Raw genomic sequence first — 15,924 nt, forward strand, 5'->3', positions numbered from 1 at the left:
TGGTTGAACAAGGTCGTATCTGGAAGGGTATGGAGAAGGTAAGGATGATTCAAGAACGGAAGATCCCCATGACAGTGAAGGAGTTTTGTTCCTTTCTTGGCCTTACTAGATATTGCAGGAAGTTCGATGAGGGGTATTCGCAGAAAATGACTCCAATGACAGGACTACTGGGGAGGTATTATTGGCCGCACCTGCGTATGATATGGTTGATTATACCCGGACTTGTCTCGCTTGCTAACAAGACAAGGGGGAGCGGAGGAAGTTTTGTATGTTCATAGCCGCACCAAAGTACTATTCGGCAAAGGATACGACACAATTGTTCCTTGTGACTGTTGTGAAATATTAGGGTGTTCCCCAAGTTATTATTTGTGACCGAGACTCAATGTTCACTGACAACTTTTTGACAGAATTTTTCAGGATATTCAGGTCACATCTTGACATCTCTTCAAGTTATCTCCAATAGACAGACAGGCAGATGAAGAGAGTCAGAGAGCTACTAGAAGAGTACTTGTGCCATTTTGTCAACGACAACTAGAATTGGGTGCAACTACTTGATGTGGCTTCGTTCTGTTGCAATACCCAAAGGAGCTCAACAACCAACAAGAGTTGTTTTGAGCTTGTTATAGGCCAACAGCTGCTATTGCCTCACACAGTGGGCGAGCCGTACAGAGGAAAGATTCTCAGGGGGTTCATCTTCACCAGAGAATGGAGACAGAATGCAGAGTTTGCCTGAGCCTATCTGGAGAAAGATTCTAAGCAGATGAAGAAGTGGGCAGATCAGGGAAGAAGACCACAGTTTCATGTCTGCTGCTTCAAGCCTTTCAACGCCGACACCGATGACCTGAGTAGAAGTCAGTCCAACAGAGCAGAGTTGAAGATAGTGCAACCTGACAGGACGTGAAGTTGAAGAGATCCTTGCAAACAGAAAGTTCATATCCTCAAGGAAGAAGCGACATAAGTTCCTAGTGAAGTGGAAATGCCTTGATGACAAAGAAATCAGCTGGATTTCTGCAGAAGATATTTAACCGTTCGTGGACAAACTTAAAGTGTACCTACCACCAAAGTCTACGAGGACGTCGACTGCATAAGTGGGGGAGTGTCATGAGTTAAGCTTGTTCGAGGCATTATGCTTTGCTGTGACCGTTTGTCTCGTGTACTTGGGATGGGTTTCCATCATGTAAATACTAGTGTAGGATTATTTTTTGCTAGTAGTGTCTTTGTATGCCAAATAAGGAAGTATGACTCCTTGGTTACTTTGATGTTTCCTAGTGTTAGGATGATAATTACATAAAAACCTCTTTAGGGGAGGGTGAGTGTTCATCAGTCATTGTAAAACTCACTAGTTATTGTCAATGTGTTTAGCCTACTTGCCTCCCTCGCTAAACACACATTGTCAATGGAAGTGTTGTTAATGAATTGTGTAGATTTAATGTTTACTGCTTTGCTTGCCACTGCTTTCATGATTGCTTACTGTTTTCGCTGCCATTTGATTGAATGCTAATGAAAATGTTTCATGGATGAATGTTGGTAAACGATAGGCTGGCTAGTTAAGCAAGAGTGCTTTAGCTAGCGCCGCACGGCCCTTTCACAAAGGTATGAAAATAGTCAAACCGTGACTCTAACTTCCTGTGTTATAACTTTCTTGCCTAGAAGATGAAAGTGCAAAAACTGGCTTTGTGCCATAAGATTTGTGAATTTTTGTTGTTTGCCTATCTAATGCCAACCAAGAGTATACATATCAGTCTTACCAAACCTGATGTTCACAAGGTGGGAAATCGTGAATCATACTGTCATTAGGATCCCTAAAAATGACTTATTCATTTGTTTTTCCTTTTTGTTTAGTGAGGCAGCATTTCAAAGATAATGACTTGTTAATCATTCTCTTCCAGGATTACGTTTGGAATTAATATATAACTTATCACTTGAACAATTAGATAAAATCTGTCCTATCACGTCATATTTAAAACAAGTATTTTATACCCCTTACTGAATTTATAGTGATATGCACTTAATTACTAATTACTCATTAAAAAGAGGAAATAACATTATTTGGGTAAGCAAAGGCTTGTCACATTTGTATTTAGGCTGCAAGAATGTGTTGGAGCCTGCAGGGCACGGTCAATCCAACTGGTTCAGTTGTGTAAAAAGTTATCATTTATTTGGTCAATGGAACAGGAAAAGGCGATTCATGAGAACTCTTATCTTGCATTGCTTGTAATGCATGAGTAGCAGGTTCTATAGTTCCATACTCCCACATAATAGCATTTTCAAGTTTCTCATATATACAAATTTAAATACACATTCCATGAATGACGCTAGTACAGGAAATGGAGCCAACACTATTTATCACACGTTCCCACATCATCATGGACCATTATAATGCACCACTTACATGGCACAGTGTGGGTTAACCATATAATGGCAACAGGATGATTAAGAGTTTTGAAGTTACAAGTCCACACTTGGATGTCCCAAAAAAATGTGATAGTTTCGTTCTGTCCTCTCTCCATGGCATCTGCCTGCCACCCATTTATCAATTTGTAGTTTCTCATTGTTGAGAATGGAAAAGCTTGAACTGAATTAAGAGTAAACCAAATCTGAAATCAAAATCTTTAAGAGCAATGAAAATAAGATTCATTGCTTGTTCTTGTTGGTTTTGTGAAGTTGCCACTGGATATGTGCCTGTTTGTTTTGTTGGTTATTTGGTTTGCCCAGGAGTTTTTTTTTTTCTTAAATATATATATTTTTAGTGTTTTTCGGGTGGGAGCGCGTTCTTTGTTATCTCATTGTGTCTTGTATTACTTGTTTTCTGATTAAACTTTCAACCAAAAAAAAATTAATAAAAACGTTTATTGCAAATGCAACGAAGTATTAAATGGACTCATTTCCAAGTCTGTGAAGTGAAACAGAATTAAATCATTTACCATTTATACAAGGCATATATACAGATCTCAAGAAAGGGAAAAATGGTTCAATGTGAGTACTTATCATTCTCAAGTGGTTCAATGTTGCTCCTGATCATCCTCTTTGGTGGATCTATTGAAAAGATGTCATGTTTATTCCGAGTAGTCTATCTGCTATGCATTTCAAATGTGCTGCTGGCAAATTAAAACACATAGGCCCTGTTTGGCACTGCTTAAAAATAAGTACTTAGGACACCTATTATTTATAAATATTTGTATGAAATAGCAGATGCTATACCTTTTGTTAATTCTCCAGTTGCTGAAGGATGCTCCCGGTTTGCTTCCAGCCCCTCACAGATGCCATCAAATGACAATAGATTTTAGTAAAGTTTGTGTGCAAAGAAGGTAGGACCAATTGTCCAAGGCACACTAGGTAATCTTAAGTGGATGCTCTAAATTTTTTAAGAAATAAATATTCCTTAAAGTGAAGTATTAAAAATAATAAAATATTCCTTGTAATTTACACGTGTACATAGGCACGGCATAATAATAATAATACTAATAATAATAATAAATACTCTTATGTGCAAGCAAAGCAGGTATTTTTTTTTTTTTAAAATTTGATAAAAATTGGGGTTTATCGTATGATATATGGCACTGAAACTTTGACTATTCATGCCTTGGAGTTTTTTTTTCCCAAGTGCCTAGAGGATATCTTATTCTTGCCTTATGTGTCTGAATTTTTTAATTTCAGCTACTTAAAACATTTGGAATGTTCTAAATTTTTGAGTGTTATTGGATATGACACTGGTTGTGCCAAGCAAGCACATTGAACGTAAGTCCTGTGTGCAGCTTGGAATTGTTTGGGGTTTCTAAAGAAATTCCAATGGACTGCCACCTATTTCTTGGTTGGAAACCTCATTGGATATCTTTTCATTGATATTACTCCTACCTTTATATGCCTTTTCTTTTCCCAATGAAGCCAAGTAATGGTGGCGTTTCAGATACTGAAGGTATAGGACAGCTGACATGGATGAGTGAGAAGTGTTCAATAGATTATAACATTTTGACAAATTAGCTATATGATATACAAGTCTTCTGATAATTATCAGAAACCATCCAGGTTCACTGACCACACAGCTATGCTTCTCCACTTTTGATGTTGACAAACATAATTAATCTCTGGTTTACTATATTTTTTCCCTTCTGAAGACATTACTTTCGCTACATGGCTGCCAAATTTAAAGTGAAAGAAATTTTGTCGATATTGTCGGAATCATCTAGGGAATTAGTATTCCCTCCTATTTCTGTCAAATTATTTTGTTGCATGCCAAATGTAGTGAAGTTTTAGAGTATGCACCAAAATTGTGCAATAACATGGAGCTTAATTCACCCATTTGAATAAATTGTTGAAATTTTTGTGGAAGGCTCAAAAACTATTTGGCAATTAATTTAGATAATTTGGAATCTATGATTTGGTTCTCAAATGATAGAAATAATATTTGAGTGTAACCAAGAGTAGTATGTGCTACACATTACCTTGAAATGATTATTGAGATGATTTTGGGACTACAAAGTTGTTAATAATTGGCACGGTTTGAAATTCAGGAGATCCGTAGGAACTAGGAAGACCTTTTGGATTTATTCGAAGAATGTTGAAGAATTAAATCAATTGTGATAGAGAATTAATGCATGTGAAGAAAATAAGAGCAAATGAGATAATCAAGACTTCAAAAGCAACTGCACATGTGGCTAGAAGGATGTGTTTTCATTGCTGAATTAGCACCCTACATTCTTGTAAGTTACAATTGTTAAATTCTAGGGTGTTTTTGACGGAAAACTTGAATACTCCCTTCTTGAACTTTGTGCTTACCATTGTTGAATTCCAACTTCTCCTGATTGTTCACTGTAGGAAAATTGCCCTTTGAAGTTGAGGACTTGATATTCTCAAAGCTCAACTATCAATGTAAAAATTTTCTAAAATTGGTAAATGACTATCCATAGCATGCATTTGTTAGTTAACCAAGGCAAGATTATAAGCCAAGCTAATATTTCCCTTGTGTGTAGAACTAAATGAATTTATCAGCCTCTCACTCTCTCAGGTATGAGAAATCTAACTTTATTGACAGAACTGTGTCTGGTATTGCCTCATCTTTTTAACCAGAATGGGCTCATATTTCTCTGATAAAATAGTTTGCTCCTCAATTAACTGTGGAATAATTTGGTTTGTCCTTTTAGAGTGCTCCTCTTGGTTTTGAAAGCAGAAGTGTATTTATTTTTTCGAAAGGGGGTATATTGTTAACTGTTTTTGTAGGTAACATACTTTTAAATGTTGGTAGCAGCAAGACTTTGTTGAAAGGAAGAAGTCAGGGTAATATTTACTTTTAACTCAAACAGGCCTTGTGACAACTATTTAGATTAAGATGAACTTAGTGTCATAATCCTGCGCTGACTCTGAGGCCATGCTTTTTTCTTAGAATGCATACTATAATGTCTTTTTTTTTGGATAGAAAAAGAAGATGAATTTAATAAAACAGGACCGTAGTGTCTTTTCTTTACACCAAAGGCTTCTACCTTCTTGATCTATACCTCCTATCCTTTTCACTAGTTCTTCATTTCACCAAAAACTTCTACCTTCCTGGTCCTCTTTTTTTGTACTAGCACAATTGCGGTTGGTTGCTTAGTTGGTTGTTTATTTAGGCATCTGCATATAGATTTTTGTTCAGTAGGTCAACCAATTTATTAAGTTGGAACATTTAAAGAAAGTGAGTCACTGACGTAGCTGGTTATATAAAATGCGCCATTTAGAAAGCAGGTTTGAGGACCCAAGCAGATGCCGACAGTGTCTGCATAGGATCCCACAATGAATGGCCATAGAAGGCTGCTATTTTCAGTCTCAAACTCTTTTACTTGCCTTTAATGTCAGAACGCACTGGGTGGGCTTGGGCTGTGTGACTGTGCCCACCAAATTAGAAGCGCACTTTGGGCTCTCCGTCTCTGCATTCCCTTGCGCAAGCAAATATGAGCACTAACGGGATGGCTGAGAATGAAAGTCTGTCTCCCTCCCTACAGCCAACTTTGGGATATAAAATTAGGTGAGCAGCGCTGCTAGAAACTTTACTTTAGCTGTGGATTAAATATTATTTATGTGATAAGTGCATCCCTCTGTGCCTTTCTTGAATGACCCTTCTCCCTCCCCAAGGACCAGGAGCTAGTACAAGCATCACAGGAAAATGGGCCAAGTGGATATCTAGAGGAATCCCACTTTTAATTTCATTATTATATTATGTGATAACCTTTTTAATTGTTAGATTGTGTTTCAGAGTGGATTTTAAGTGTCAGGCATTAGATTTGTATGAATTTAATGTTGAATAAATTAATAGCAGCAAATGTGTTTTATTTTCTGCTTAGTTTGTAGGAGTTAGTTAGCATGATGTTAGTGGTTTCTAGGAGTTGTTTAACATAACATGATGTTAGTGGTGCCTATTTTTGTGCTTGTAACCGTTTGTTTTTAGCCTATATAATGACCATTTCCTTATCAATGAAGTAGTAGAGTTTTCAATCCAACTTTGTTTCCCCTTATTTTTAAATTTATCGTTTTCTTCTTCTATTTTACATCATTTAAATGATATTTAGTAAATTAATATAGTTTTATGTTGCATTTTATTCAAGTTTGTACAGCTCCCAGATATGAGGTTAATTTTATTTTTAGCGTTCTTCATCCTCAAACTTGTAATTCTTCTTACATTTGGTTTTCAGGCTTCTGCACCAAGCTTTGGCTTGCCTTGTTAGCAGGTTGGCTGAAACCGAGGTCAATGTTAATAGTTCATTTTGAATAATGTTCACAATAAAACTGTGTCGAAGTTTCTGGTCGTAGTTGGTGTGGCCCGAACGACTACACTGCTAAAAAAAACCTGGCAAGATCACTTTGCAACGGCCGGGTAATTTGAATGAGGTTAGGTGTTCTGTTCTGTATACGTATGTTTTGTTTTGTTTTTTTTTTTCTTAAATAATTTCTAGTACCAAATTATTAAATAAGGTCTTAATCATCCTCAAAGATTGATTTTTGAGTTTGCTTCATAATTTTGCTTCGGATAATAAAATTTCAATAGTAAATATGTTGCCATATATATATATGGACTGTCAGATGTTGTGAACTATGGTTCTTGATTTAGACTAAACTATATGTTTGCAGAAGAATTTTAATACAAAACTACCAATATGCACGTACCATCTATTTTTAAAAATTTTTAAAAATATAAAGAAAATATCAAAAAATTTTAGGGTAGTTGTAAATAACATTGAGGTATTTTGAGATTACTATAAGTAGTTATAAGGATAAATTTGACATATAAATAAGGGTATTTTGAGATAATTATATTTTAAAATAATCATTGATAGTTATAAGATTTGACATTTTTAAAAGAAGACGCCGAAGGGAGAATTCCCTTTATAATATTAGAGATTAGTGATATTAGAGATGAGACTACAATGAATTGGTCTGGCTTACCCATTTCAGCTATTGGCTGTTTCGAGAAACTTTTAGGGTTGTTTGGATTAAGAATTTTACTTGAGAAAGGAAAGGAAAGGAATGAAAAAGAAGGAAAAAAAAATTCATTTACTGTATTTTCGTTTTATATTAAATTCTATTAAAAATAAATGTCTTTATATAATTAAAAATTAAGAAAAATTAAATATTAATAGTGTGTAAAATTAAAATTTTTTCACAATATATTTTTTTTTTACTTTTCTCGATAACCAAATATGGTTATTAAACATTGATTTGTTGATTTCTTTCCACTCCGAGCTCCAAGCAAGGCTTCAGGTCTCATACGAATGCATCCCACATTGATAAGCTTCTGTTTTTAAGGACAGCCCTTGACGAAGCACATTGCACATTTAAAATTTGGGTAGATTTAATAATTTTCTGGTTTGTTTATAGTGGATTTTACTAATATTAAATTCAAAAAGTACGATAAAAAGATGTGGTAGAATGAATTTTCACTATCTGACAGTGTTGCTTATCAAAATTCCTATGTAGGGATGAGTTTGCCCTGTAATTGTTAGGACCGGAGGAGCTTATGAATGGCTTGATACACATGGGTGAACATTAACTTGACCCAAAAGCTTAAAACTATTGGGTTTTGGGCCTAATCATGTATATAAAAGCACTCATTATTCACTCTAATTTTTCAATGTGGGACAAGCTCACAAGTGAAATTCTCAATAATCTCCCACTCATTTGTGAGTTCCAACTACCCCCTTGAATGGAAACCGTCTCCCTTTTTGGTAGTAAGTCCAATTCCTCAATAGTTGGTCAAGTGAGCCTTACTACTGGCGTCTTAAGTGTCTCGGATTACATTCCACGTGCCTCCGTACCAATCTTACCTCTCACGTCTTGACCTTATTCGAATCCATCACAGGCCTCGATGATCCTTATTGGCCTCAGTCACATGCTTGGTCCTCCAACTGTTAGCACGTCAGGAGAATTAGTTTCACGTCTCGACTTTTAAGATATCGCTCATCTAGAGTTATGAACCGTCGGCTCTGATACCACTTATTAGGATCAGAGGAGTTCATGGGTGAGCTTGATACACATGAGTGAATATCAACTTGACCTAAAAGCTTAAGCCTATTGGGTCTTGGACCCAACCATGTATATAAGCACCCATCATTCACTCTAATTTTTTAATGTGAGACAAGCTCACAAGTGAAATTTTCAACAGTAATTCATTTTAGATTTTGCCAATGTCTCGTCTGATTGGTTCAAATTATTTTAATTCTATTTTAGAATTACTTTTTTAGGTTGAAAATAAGATTATTACTAATATATATATATATATATATATATTTAGGAATTCCTCATCAGGATTTTGGAGAATATCTCTAAAAATTATTATGATTTTTTACATTTTTATATATTTTAATATATGTCTAAAATATTTAGAAAGTGTTGATTTAGTTTAGTTAATTGAAGTTATTGAGATTATCAAATCAAAACGAGCCAATCTAACAAATATTGTACAAAACAAAATCGAAGCTGAATTGAAACATATGATTAATCAGCTTTTTGGTTTGATTTGGTTGACTTGTAGTTTAGAATGAATTTTTAATTTTACTCGCACACCAATTATACAAAATTACAAACAACATACCGACAAAATGGGTGAAGCCAAAAATAGTTATAACAATGACAAAATTTAAAATTTTTAAAAGTGTGATTTTAACTTAAAATCAAAGAAATTTGAGGGACCAATTTTATATACACATACACGGAACACGGTAATGTTTTACAGCTATCACCTTTTCTCCAAAAGCATTCTTGATTATTGGATACATAATTTATTTGTGTCCTACCATGGCCAATTAAACAGGAATTGCGAATTTACATCCAATATTGGATGACACTGCATCTAAAATAAGGTAGTAAAATTTCTTGTCAGGTAAGTTTTGCACGAAAGGGGATTCAAAGGATTAGTGCATAATGGTCCTAAGGTAGCGAAATTTCTTGTTAGGTAAATTTCGCACGAAAGATAGTAGGGAATTTTTCGCTATAGGCGAAAGCTTGATAAAGTAATACCACGTGGGATAGAAGACCCTCACAATTCACAGGGCTCAACAAGCAATCGATATTTCACGATCAAGGGTAAGTGGATTTCTAATCGTAACTAAATCTTTAATTCTTGATTTGTAGAGAAGAAATTGAAACAAAATAGTTTTAATGATGACTTTGATTTACTAGAAACACATTTGGCACCAACCAAATGAAATGATGGTATCATTTTCCCATACGGTATTCTTCTCATGAATTCTTCTTATTAATTTGGTCCATGTTCATGTTAGTTCTAAACTATGTACAAAATTCATTTTTTCATCCCATATCTCTTTTAACACATTTTTGAAATTAAAAGATGAAACTTTTAATATTTAAATTTTAAATTTTAATTATTAAAAAATTTCTTAATTGGGAGGCAGATTTGTTTTTTGTTTTTTGATGATATACAATCTCATGTTTTTAATTTCTTATGCTTGTCAAATATAGTCAAAGTCGTAATTTGGGCACGGTAAATGTGTTGCATTCATTGAGTGCTCCAACTATCTAATTGTTAGTGTGCACCTATATGGTAAGATTTAACAAGCTAGATTAAATTTTATTGGGTTAATACTGATGAGAAATTATATAGGGGATCTCCTTCTTCATATATTCATGTGTCTATTTTCTTAATTATGCACATAGTGAAAATGAGTCCCTCTTTAATATTAATGAATGTAGAATTAATTTGTCACATGAGTATTAAAATATAATATATATATATATATATATATATCTTTCCAGATAGTAACGTAAGGGAATGAAATTGACTTTAATACCCTTTTTTATTTTTTATTTAAACTTTATTTAATGTAAATATAATCATAAACTAATAATTTGTTTAGAAATTCAAAATATAAAGTAGAAATTTATGTCCCAAAAAATCTCCATCTTCCTTATAAACTATAATTTTTCCCAAAAATTAAAATTTGAGTAACACTTTCTCCATGATTTTAGTAAATTATCAACCTTAAATTTAATCTCTAATTGTTAACCTTTCATTTTCTATTACAATTCCTTTAAAAGCTTGATGACTTTTAAGATTTTGATTTAAACTTTTGTGAATTCAATAAAATGAAATGCAATTGTTTATAATACATTTTGTATTGAATTTTACTTAAATTTATAGAAATATATTTAAATTTAAGATTCAAATTTCAAGCTTTCAAAATATACATACTTTTTTTTTGCATGCTTATTTTTTAATTTATTATTATACATCAAACACCAAATTTCTCTATAAATGCAAATTTCAAGTTTCCCATTATTTTTTTTCTTAATCAAAGGACAAACTACACATGTGATTCATAAAAATGAAAAAAAAAATATCACAAAATAAAATTGAATTGAATTTATTTTCTTTTCATACTTTTACATATTCAAATTTTTATTCCATTTCATTTCCAACTCATTTCATTCTATATAAAAAAATATGAAATTGACAAAAATGTATATATTCAAATGATTAGAATCACATTTAAAAAATAGCTACATTTGTCATCTAAATATTTTACTGTATTCGTACATAAGAAAAAGGCTTAAAGGGCAAATTTTAAAATGTGGCTCGTGTCATCATCAACCCGCGTTGTATAGCATTACTGTTTATATAATTATAAAACACATAATATATAAATATATATATATATATAACACATAATTACAAAATTAAACAATATATTTATATATATATATATATATAAATCAAACAAAAAATGACCCCCCATATATATATATATATATATAAACCATGCATGCAGTGTGCACCACTCCCACTCTTCACCTCTGCCTAATCAAAACCTACCAATAGCCTTTTTCCTGATAACTTATCAAACACACGCACCCTTCACTCTATCCATCATTCCCTCCCACAATGCCAACCCCAATCACTGATACTGCCTCCTCCGAAACCGACCGAGCTCGCCACCTATGGCGCTCCTGCCTCGCCTCCGCATTCCGAACAGCGCTAGCCTGCGCCATCGTGGGCTGCGCCACCCTCTACGCCCCCTCTCCCCTCCGCCGCACCTTAGCCTTCCCCGCCTTTTCCTACGTCACCGTCATTCTTCTCGTCACTACCAACGCGGCGCTCGGTGACGCCCTCCGCGGCTGCTGGCACGCCTTCTACGCCACCGTCCAGGGCGCGGGTCTCGCCGCGCTCAGCCTTTGGGTCATCGGACCGACGCGGCTCTCGAACGGCACCGTCGCGCTCGCGGCGGCGGTCAGCGCGTTTGCAGTGGCGCTGCCCGAGTGGAACCACCTGGTGTCGAAGCGCATAGCGCTGGGTCAGATCGTTATAGTGTATGTTGTGGCTTTCATCGACGGCGGCGAGAGCACGGAGGGTGTGCTGCACTCCGTGCATGTGGCGGCGAGTACGGCGGTTGGGGTGGCGGCTTGTGTGCTGGCTTTATTATTTCCGTACCCAAGGCTGGCTTGTTACGAGGTATGTACTATCCATGTGAAGTAAAATGAAAATCCAGAGTTTGTCTCCTTGGTAAATGGTAGCTTGTAACCGACAACCGGTAACCGACACATACTCACATGCATTAAGACTTAGCAGCATTTAGTTTGCAGCGTGTGTGTTCCTAAAAATCAATTAGTTTTAGCAGGTTAATTGTAGTTAATTATATAAAAAATTATATTATTATTATAAAATAAATAATAATATGAAATTTTTTATGAGTTCATAATAAAGATTAGATAAGAAATGATTATTCCTAAATTTCATCGTGGGAATGTATTCCTTTTTTATTACATGTTAAATAAAATGATTAGGAAATTAATAATTGATCTCTTGATTCCTAAAATTTAAACTATATTTCATCTTATTCTAATTAATAGTTGTTCTACAGCGCCAAACGAACTATTAATTTGTGAGTTTTTAAAAGTTTTAAAAGAAACTTTTTTAAAAGTAAATAATGAAAAGAAACTTTTTAAATAACCATGAAAATTGTTTGACATCTCTTTTAAAAATGAGTGGTGTTGAGTCTTTATGAGTGTTTTTGCTAAATTATTTATCAAAAATTAAATTTAATATTAATAACATAAATTTTAGAAATTAATATATATGAATAATATGATTTAAAATAGTTATTAAATATTTATAAAAAAAACTATTTTTATAAACAATAGTATTACCAAAAAATGGGTTCTAAATTTTTTATTTGAGTTATGAAAAAAAGGGCTAAAAATATGGATGGGAGAGGGTGGGAGAAATGAGTAAGTAATTTTGTAATATTAAAATGAGAAGGAAATTCATTTTTCATTGTATTTTTTTTCTTTATATTGAAATACTACTAAAAATAAAAGTATGTTCTGATTAAAAATGAAGAAAAATTATTTGCATACAAATAAAATTTTTATTTATTGATTTGATATATATATATATTTAATTTCTTTAATAACTAAATATTAGAAATTGGGTTGTTTTATGTTTTTCTTTCCTTTCCCTCAGATTTTACAAGTTTTTGAACCCTGAGACTTGTACTTTGGAAGTCCCAAATTAACTTATTTTTCATATTATACCCTTTTTCACTCCTTCAAAGATTGAATAAGAGAGTTCTAGCATTGAAGTCCCGAGTTCTAATGGATGAGTTCATGTTTTAAGTGCAGGTAAAAGAGATCTGCAAACAATTTGCAGGGAATGCTTCGGAGAGGCTAAAGCTCTTCGTGAAAGCATTCTGTGCAAAAAACCACGCTGCCGCACTTGAATCCCTCTCCCACGCCAAGTCCCTGGCTGTTATCGGAAGCAAACTCCTCCAACGCATCAAACTCAAGCAAGTAAGCAACTTATAATTTAGTCTCATTTGGTTTACGACATAAAATGAAGTATATAATTGAAACATAATGGAAACAAAAAAGTTCAATGAGAAAAATGCATGTAAAAATTAAGAGGCAAAGTCAATTTATCCATTTGATTTCATTACATGTCTACTTTCTGGGTAATCAATTTAGGTGTAAACGAAGTTGGGCATAGTAAAACTGTTGGCCCAAGAACACACAAGAGTGCTCTGCAATCTGTTTCATTTTTATCAATTTATCATCTTATTTACATTTGTTTAATTTGAATTCCCAAAAATGCTCATTTATCAGATGGTAATATGCATGCTTGGCTTCATTGTGTACAGGAAGGCATGCAGTGGGAGAGAGTTCCATTCAAAATTTCAAGACCCCATTGCAGGGACCCAGGAGATCGGCTGGAGGAGGAAGTTGAAATGCTTCTCAGAGGAATGGAAATTGCTCTCACCAGTTCTTCTTTTCCTGTTGAATTGAAAAATCAAGATCTTAAAAATGCTTTGCTTGAACTAGAGAACGACCTTCATGACCTAACCCTAAAACAAGTCAAAAGCTACATTCTTCCTAATTCACAAACACCAACGGTCCCAGAGTTCTCATATGCACAAAATGTAACACAGTTCCTCCAGAGCCTTCAAACCTTCTCTCCAACCCCCAAGGACTTACCCTCACTTTTCTTCTTGTTTTGCTTCAAACTCCTTCACTGCAGATCAAAGGCTGCTGCACAGGATGACAACTCTCTTCAAAAAATTGAAGCATCAACTGGCAGCTCACATAAACATGATCACCAGGAACACTCCTTCAAATGGGATTGGAGCATTTGCAACATGGAAGGGAGGAGAAAGAGGTTAATGCCAGCATTCAAGTGCTCACTGTCTTTAGGCCTTGCAGTACTACTTGGGTTAATGTATAGCAAGGAAAATGGGTACTGGTCTGGACTCCCCCTTGCCATAGGCCTAACTTCGGCTAGAGAAGCAACATTTAAGATTGCAAATGTTAAGGCACAGGGGACAGTGATTGGAACTGTGTATGGAGAATTGGGTTGCTTTCTCTTCGGAAAGTTTTCGCAACTCAGGTTCCTGTCTCTTCTTCCTTGGTTCATTTTTACCAGTTTTCTCCAGCGCAGCCGGATGTACGGGCAAGCCGGGGGGTTTTCTGCAGTTATAGGGGCAGTACAAATACTGGGAAGGAAAAATTTTGGTGGCCCAAGTGAATTTGCTATCGCAAGAATCACCGAAACCTTCATTGGGTTATCCTGTTCAATCATTGTAGAGGTTCTTTTGCAGCCTACCAGAGCTTCCACTTTATCCAAAATTCAGCTCTCTGCTAGTCTCGGGGCATTGCACGAATGTGTCCGATCGATAAGTCTTTCCACCCGAAAATCCAGCTTGGGAGAAAACCAAAAGAAACTGAGAATGCAAGTAAATGAGCTAAAGCAGTTAATTGGAGAAGCTCAAGAAGAACCCAACTTCTGGTTTTTGCCTTTTCATGGTGCTTGCTATGGTAAGCTCTTGAGGTCCTTGTCGAAGATGGCGGATCTCTTGCATTTTGGGGATAATGCAATAGGATTCCTCGAAAAGGGATCGGATATATTCCAGGTTGCTTGGGAGGAAGTTGGAAGCAAGCTAGATGGTGATCTTGAGCTTTTTAAGGAAATGGTATGCTCTTCAATGAAATGCTTTGAGGAGGTGACTCTTGTCAAGTCACTCAAGGTACTTGAAAAGGAGCTTGAGAGGCAGAGCATTGACAGTGATATCGAGTTTGGAAAATCTTCAAACACGTGTCGTGTATCGGGTTTGGACGAAGATCATGAGATGGAGAAGATCATAACTTCTTATCTTCACCATTCAAAAGAGCTTGTTGATAAAAAAGATGCTGTTGTTGAAAGTGATGATCATGATGAAGAGCAAAAGAGCCAAGTCGTTTTAAGCCTGGGTGCGCTGGGGTTTTGCCTGTGGAGTTCAATGAAGGAATGCAGAGAAATTGAGAAGGGAATCAAAGAACTTGTTGAATGGGAGAATCCTTCAGTCCATAATATAAACTTGTATGAGATCTCATGTAAGCTGCGTGCTTCGCAGAGTTAAATGTTCAGTGTAATTGTATCAATAAATTGGAATTTTTGATCTTCCCAGCTTGGAAAATTATATTCCACCCTTCATGTGGAAAGGAGGCACATGTTGGGTTTTCCCTCCTTGTGGGGCGATGCATTGAAAATGGGAGAGTTCTAATTGGGTTTGTTGGCTTCCGTGGAGCAAAATTTGGTGCATGTCTGCGCATGCCCAGGAATTCCGGGTGAGTCTTTCTCCAGCCGCAGCATTGAATACAAAAGCAAGTGGCCGCCCCCAATTTTTACCTCCACTCTCTGATTTTCCACAAACAGCCGCGCAGCCCCTCCACTCGGATTTTTCGGCCAAGAGCAGCAAGGCGCTGCTCTGTTTTTTTTTCTCCATTTTTCTTTTTTCACTCACAGCTAGGGGTGAACATAATTCAAGAAAAACCGAATCAACCGATTTAACCCGCCAAAATTGGTCAGCTCGGTTCGGATAAAAAATCTAGTTTGGTCAGTTCGGTTGGGTTTCACCAAAATTCGGTGAAATGGGTTTCGATTCGGTTAACAATAAATATCAATCGATTTATTAA

The 15,924-nt window shown here is 35.4% G+C and overlaps 2 protein-coding genes across 4 annotated transcripts in view; both read left to right on the forward strand.

Moving 5' to 3' along the window:
- The window catches only part of LOC131149553 (uncharacterized), a 36,321-nt gene extending 29,286 nt beyond the window's left edge, over positions 1-7,035 (forward strand). Inside the window, exons 8-9 of one of the 3 annotated variants that reach the window (XR_009135247.1) lie at positions 5,830-5,998; positions 6,663-7,035. The gene's annotated coding sequence lies outside the window, so the exon portion shown is untranslated. Of the gene's footprint in view, positions 1-4,511 lie in introns of all 3 variants that reach the window. The other 2 variants (XM_058100098.1, XM_058100100.1) reach the window with 2 other exon arrangements.
- Positions 7,036-11,365: 4,330 nt separating this feature from the next.
- Positions 11,366-15,657, forward strand: LOC131148061 (uncharacterized). Its single transcript, XM_058097798.1, has 3 exons — positions 11,366-11,932; positions 13,102-13,269; positions 13,617-15,657. The coding sequence occupies exons 1-3, from the start codon at positions 11,366-11,368 to the stop codon at positions 15,366-15,368; spliced, it is 2,487 nt and encodes an 828-aa protein (XP_057953781.1). The 3' UTR covers positions 15,369-15,657.
- Positions 15,658-15,924: the final 267 nt, after the last annotated feature.

The sequence above is a fragment of the Malania oleifera genome, chromosome 2 (genome assembly GCF_029873635.1).
Source record: "Malania oleifera isolate guangnan ecotype guangnan chromosome 2, ASM2987363v1, whole genome shotgun sequence".
NCBI classification, from domain to species: domain Eukaryota; kingdom Viridiplantae; phylum Streptophyta; class Magnoliopsida; order Santalales; family Ximeniaceae; genus Malania; species Malania oleifera.

Coding starts and splice junctions, on each gene's coding strand:
- LOC131148061 (XM_058097798.1), top strand. CDS start 11,366: ATGCCAACCCCAATCACTGATACTGCCTCCTCCGAAACCGACCGAGCT. Junction 11,933..13,101: donor CAAGGCTGGCTTGTTACGAG/GTATGTACTATC, acceptor TTTTAAGTGCAG/GTAAAAGAGATCTGCAAACA. Junction 13,270..13,616: donor AACGCATCAAACTCAAGCAA/GTAAGCAACTTA, acceptor CATTGTGTACAG/GAAGGCATGCAGTGGGAGAG.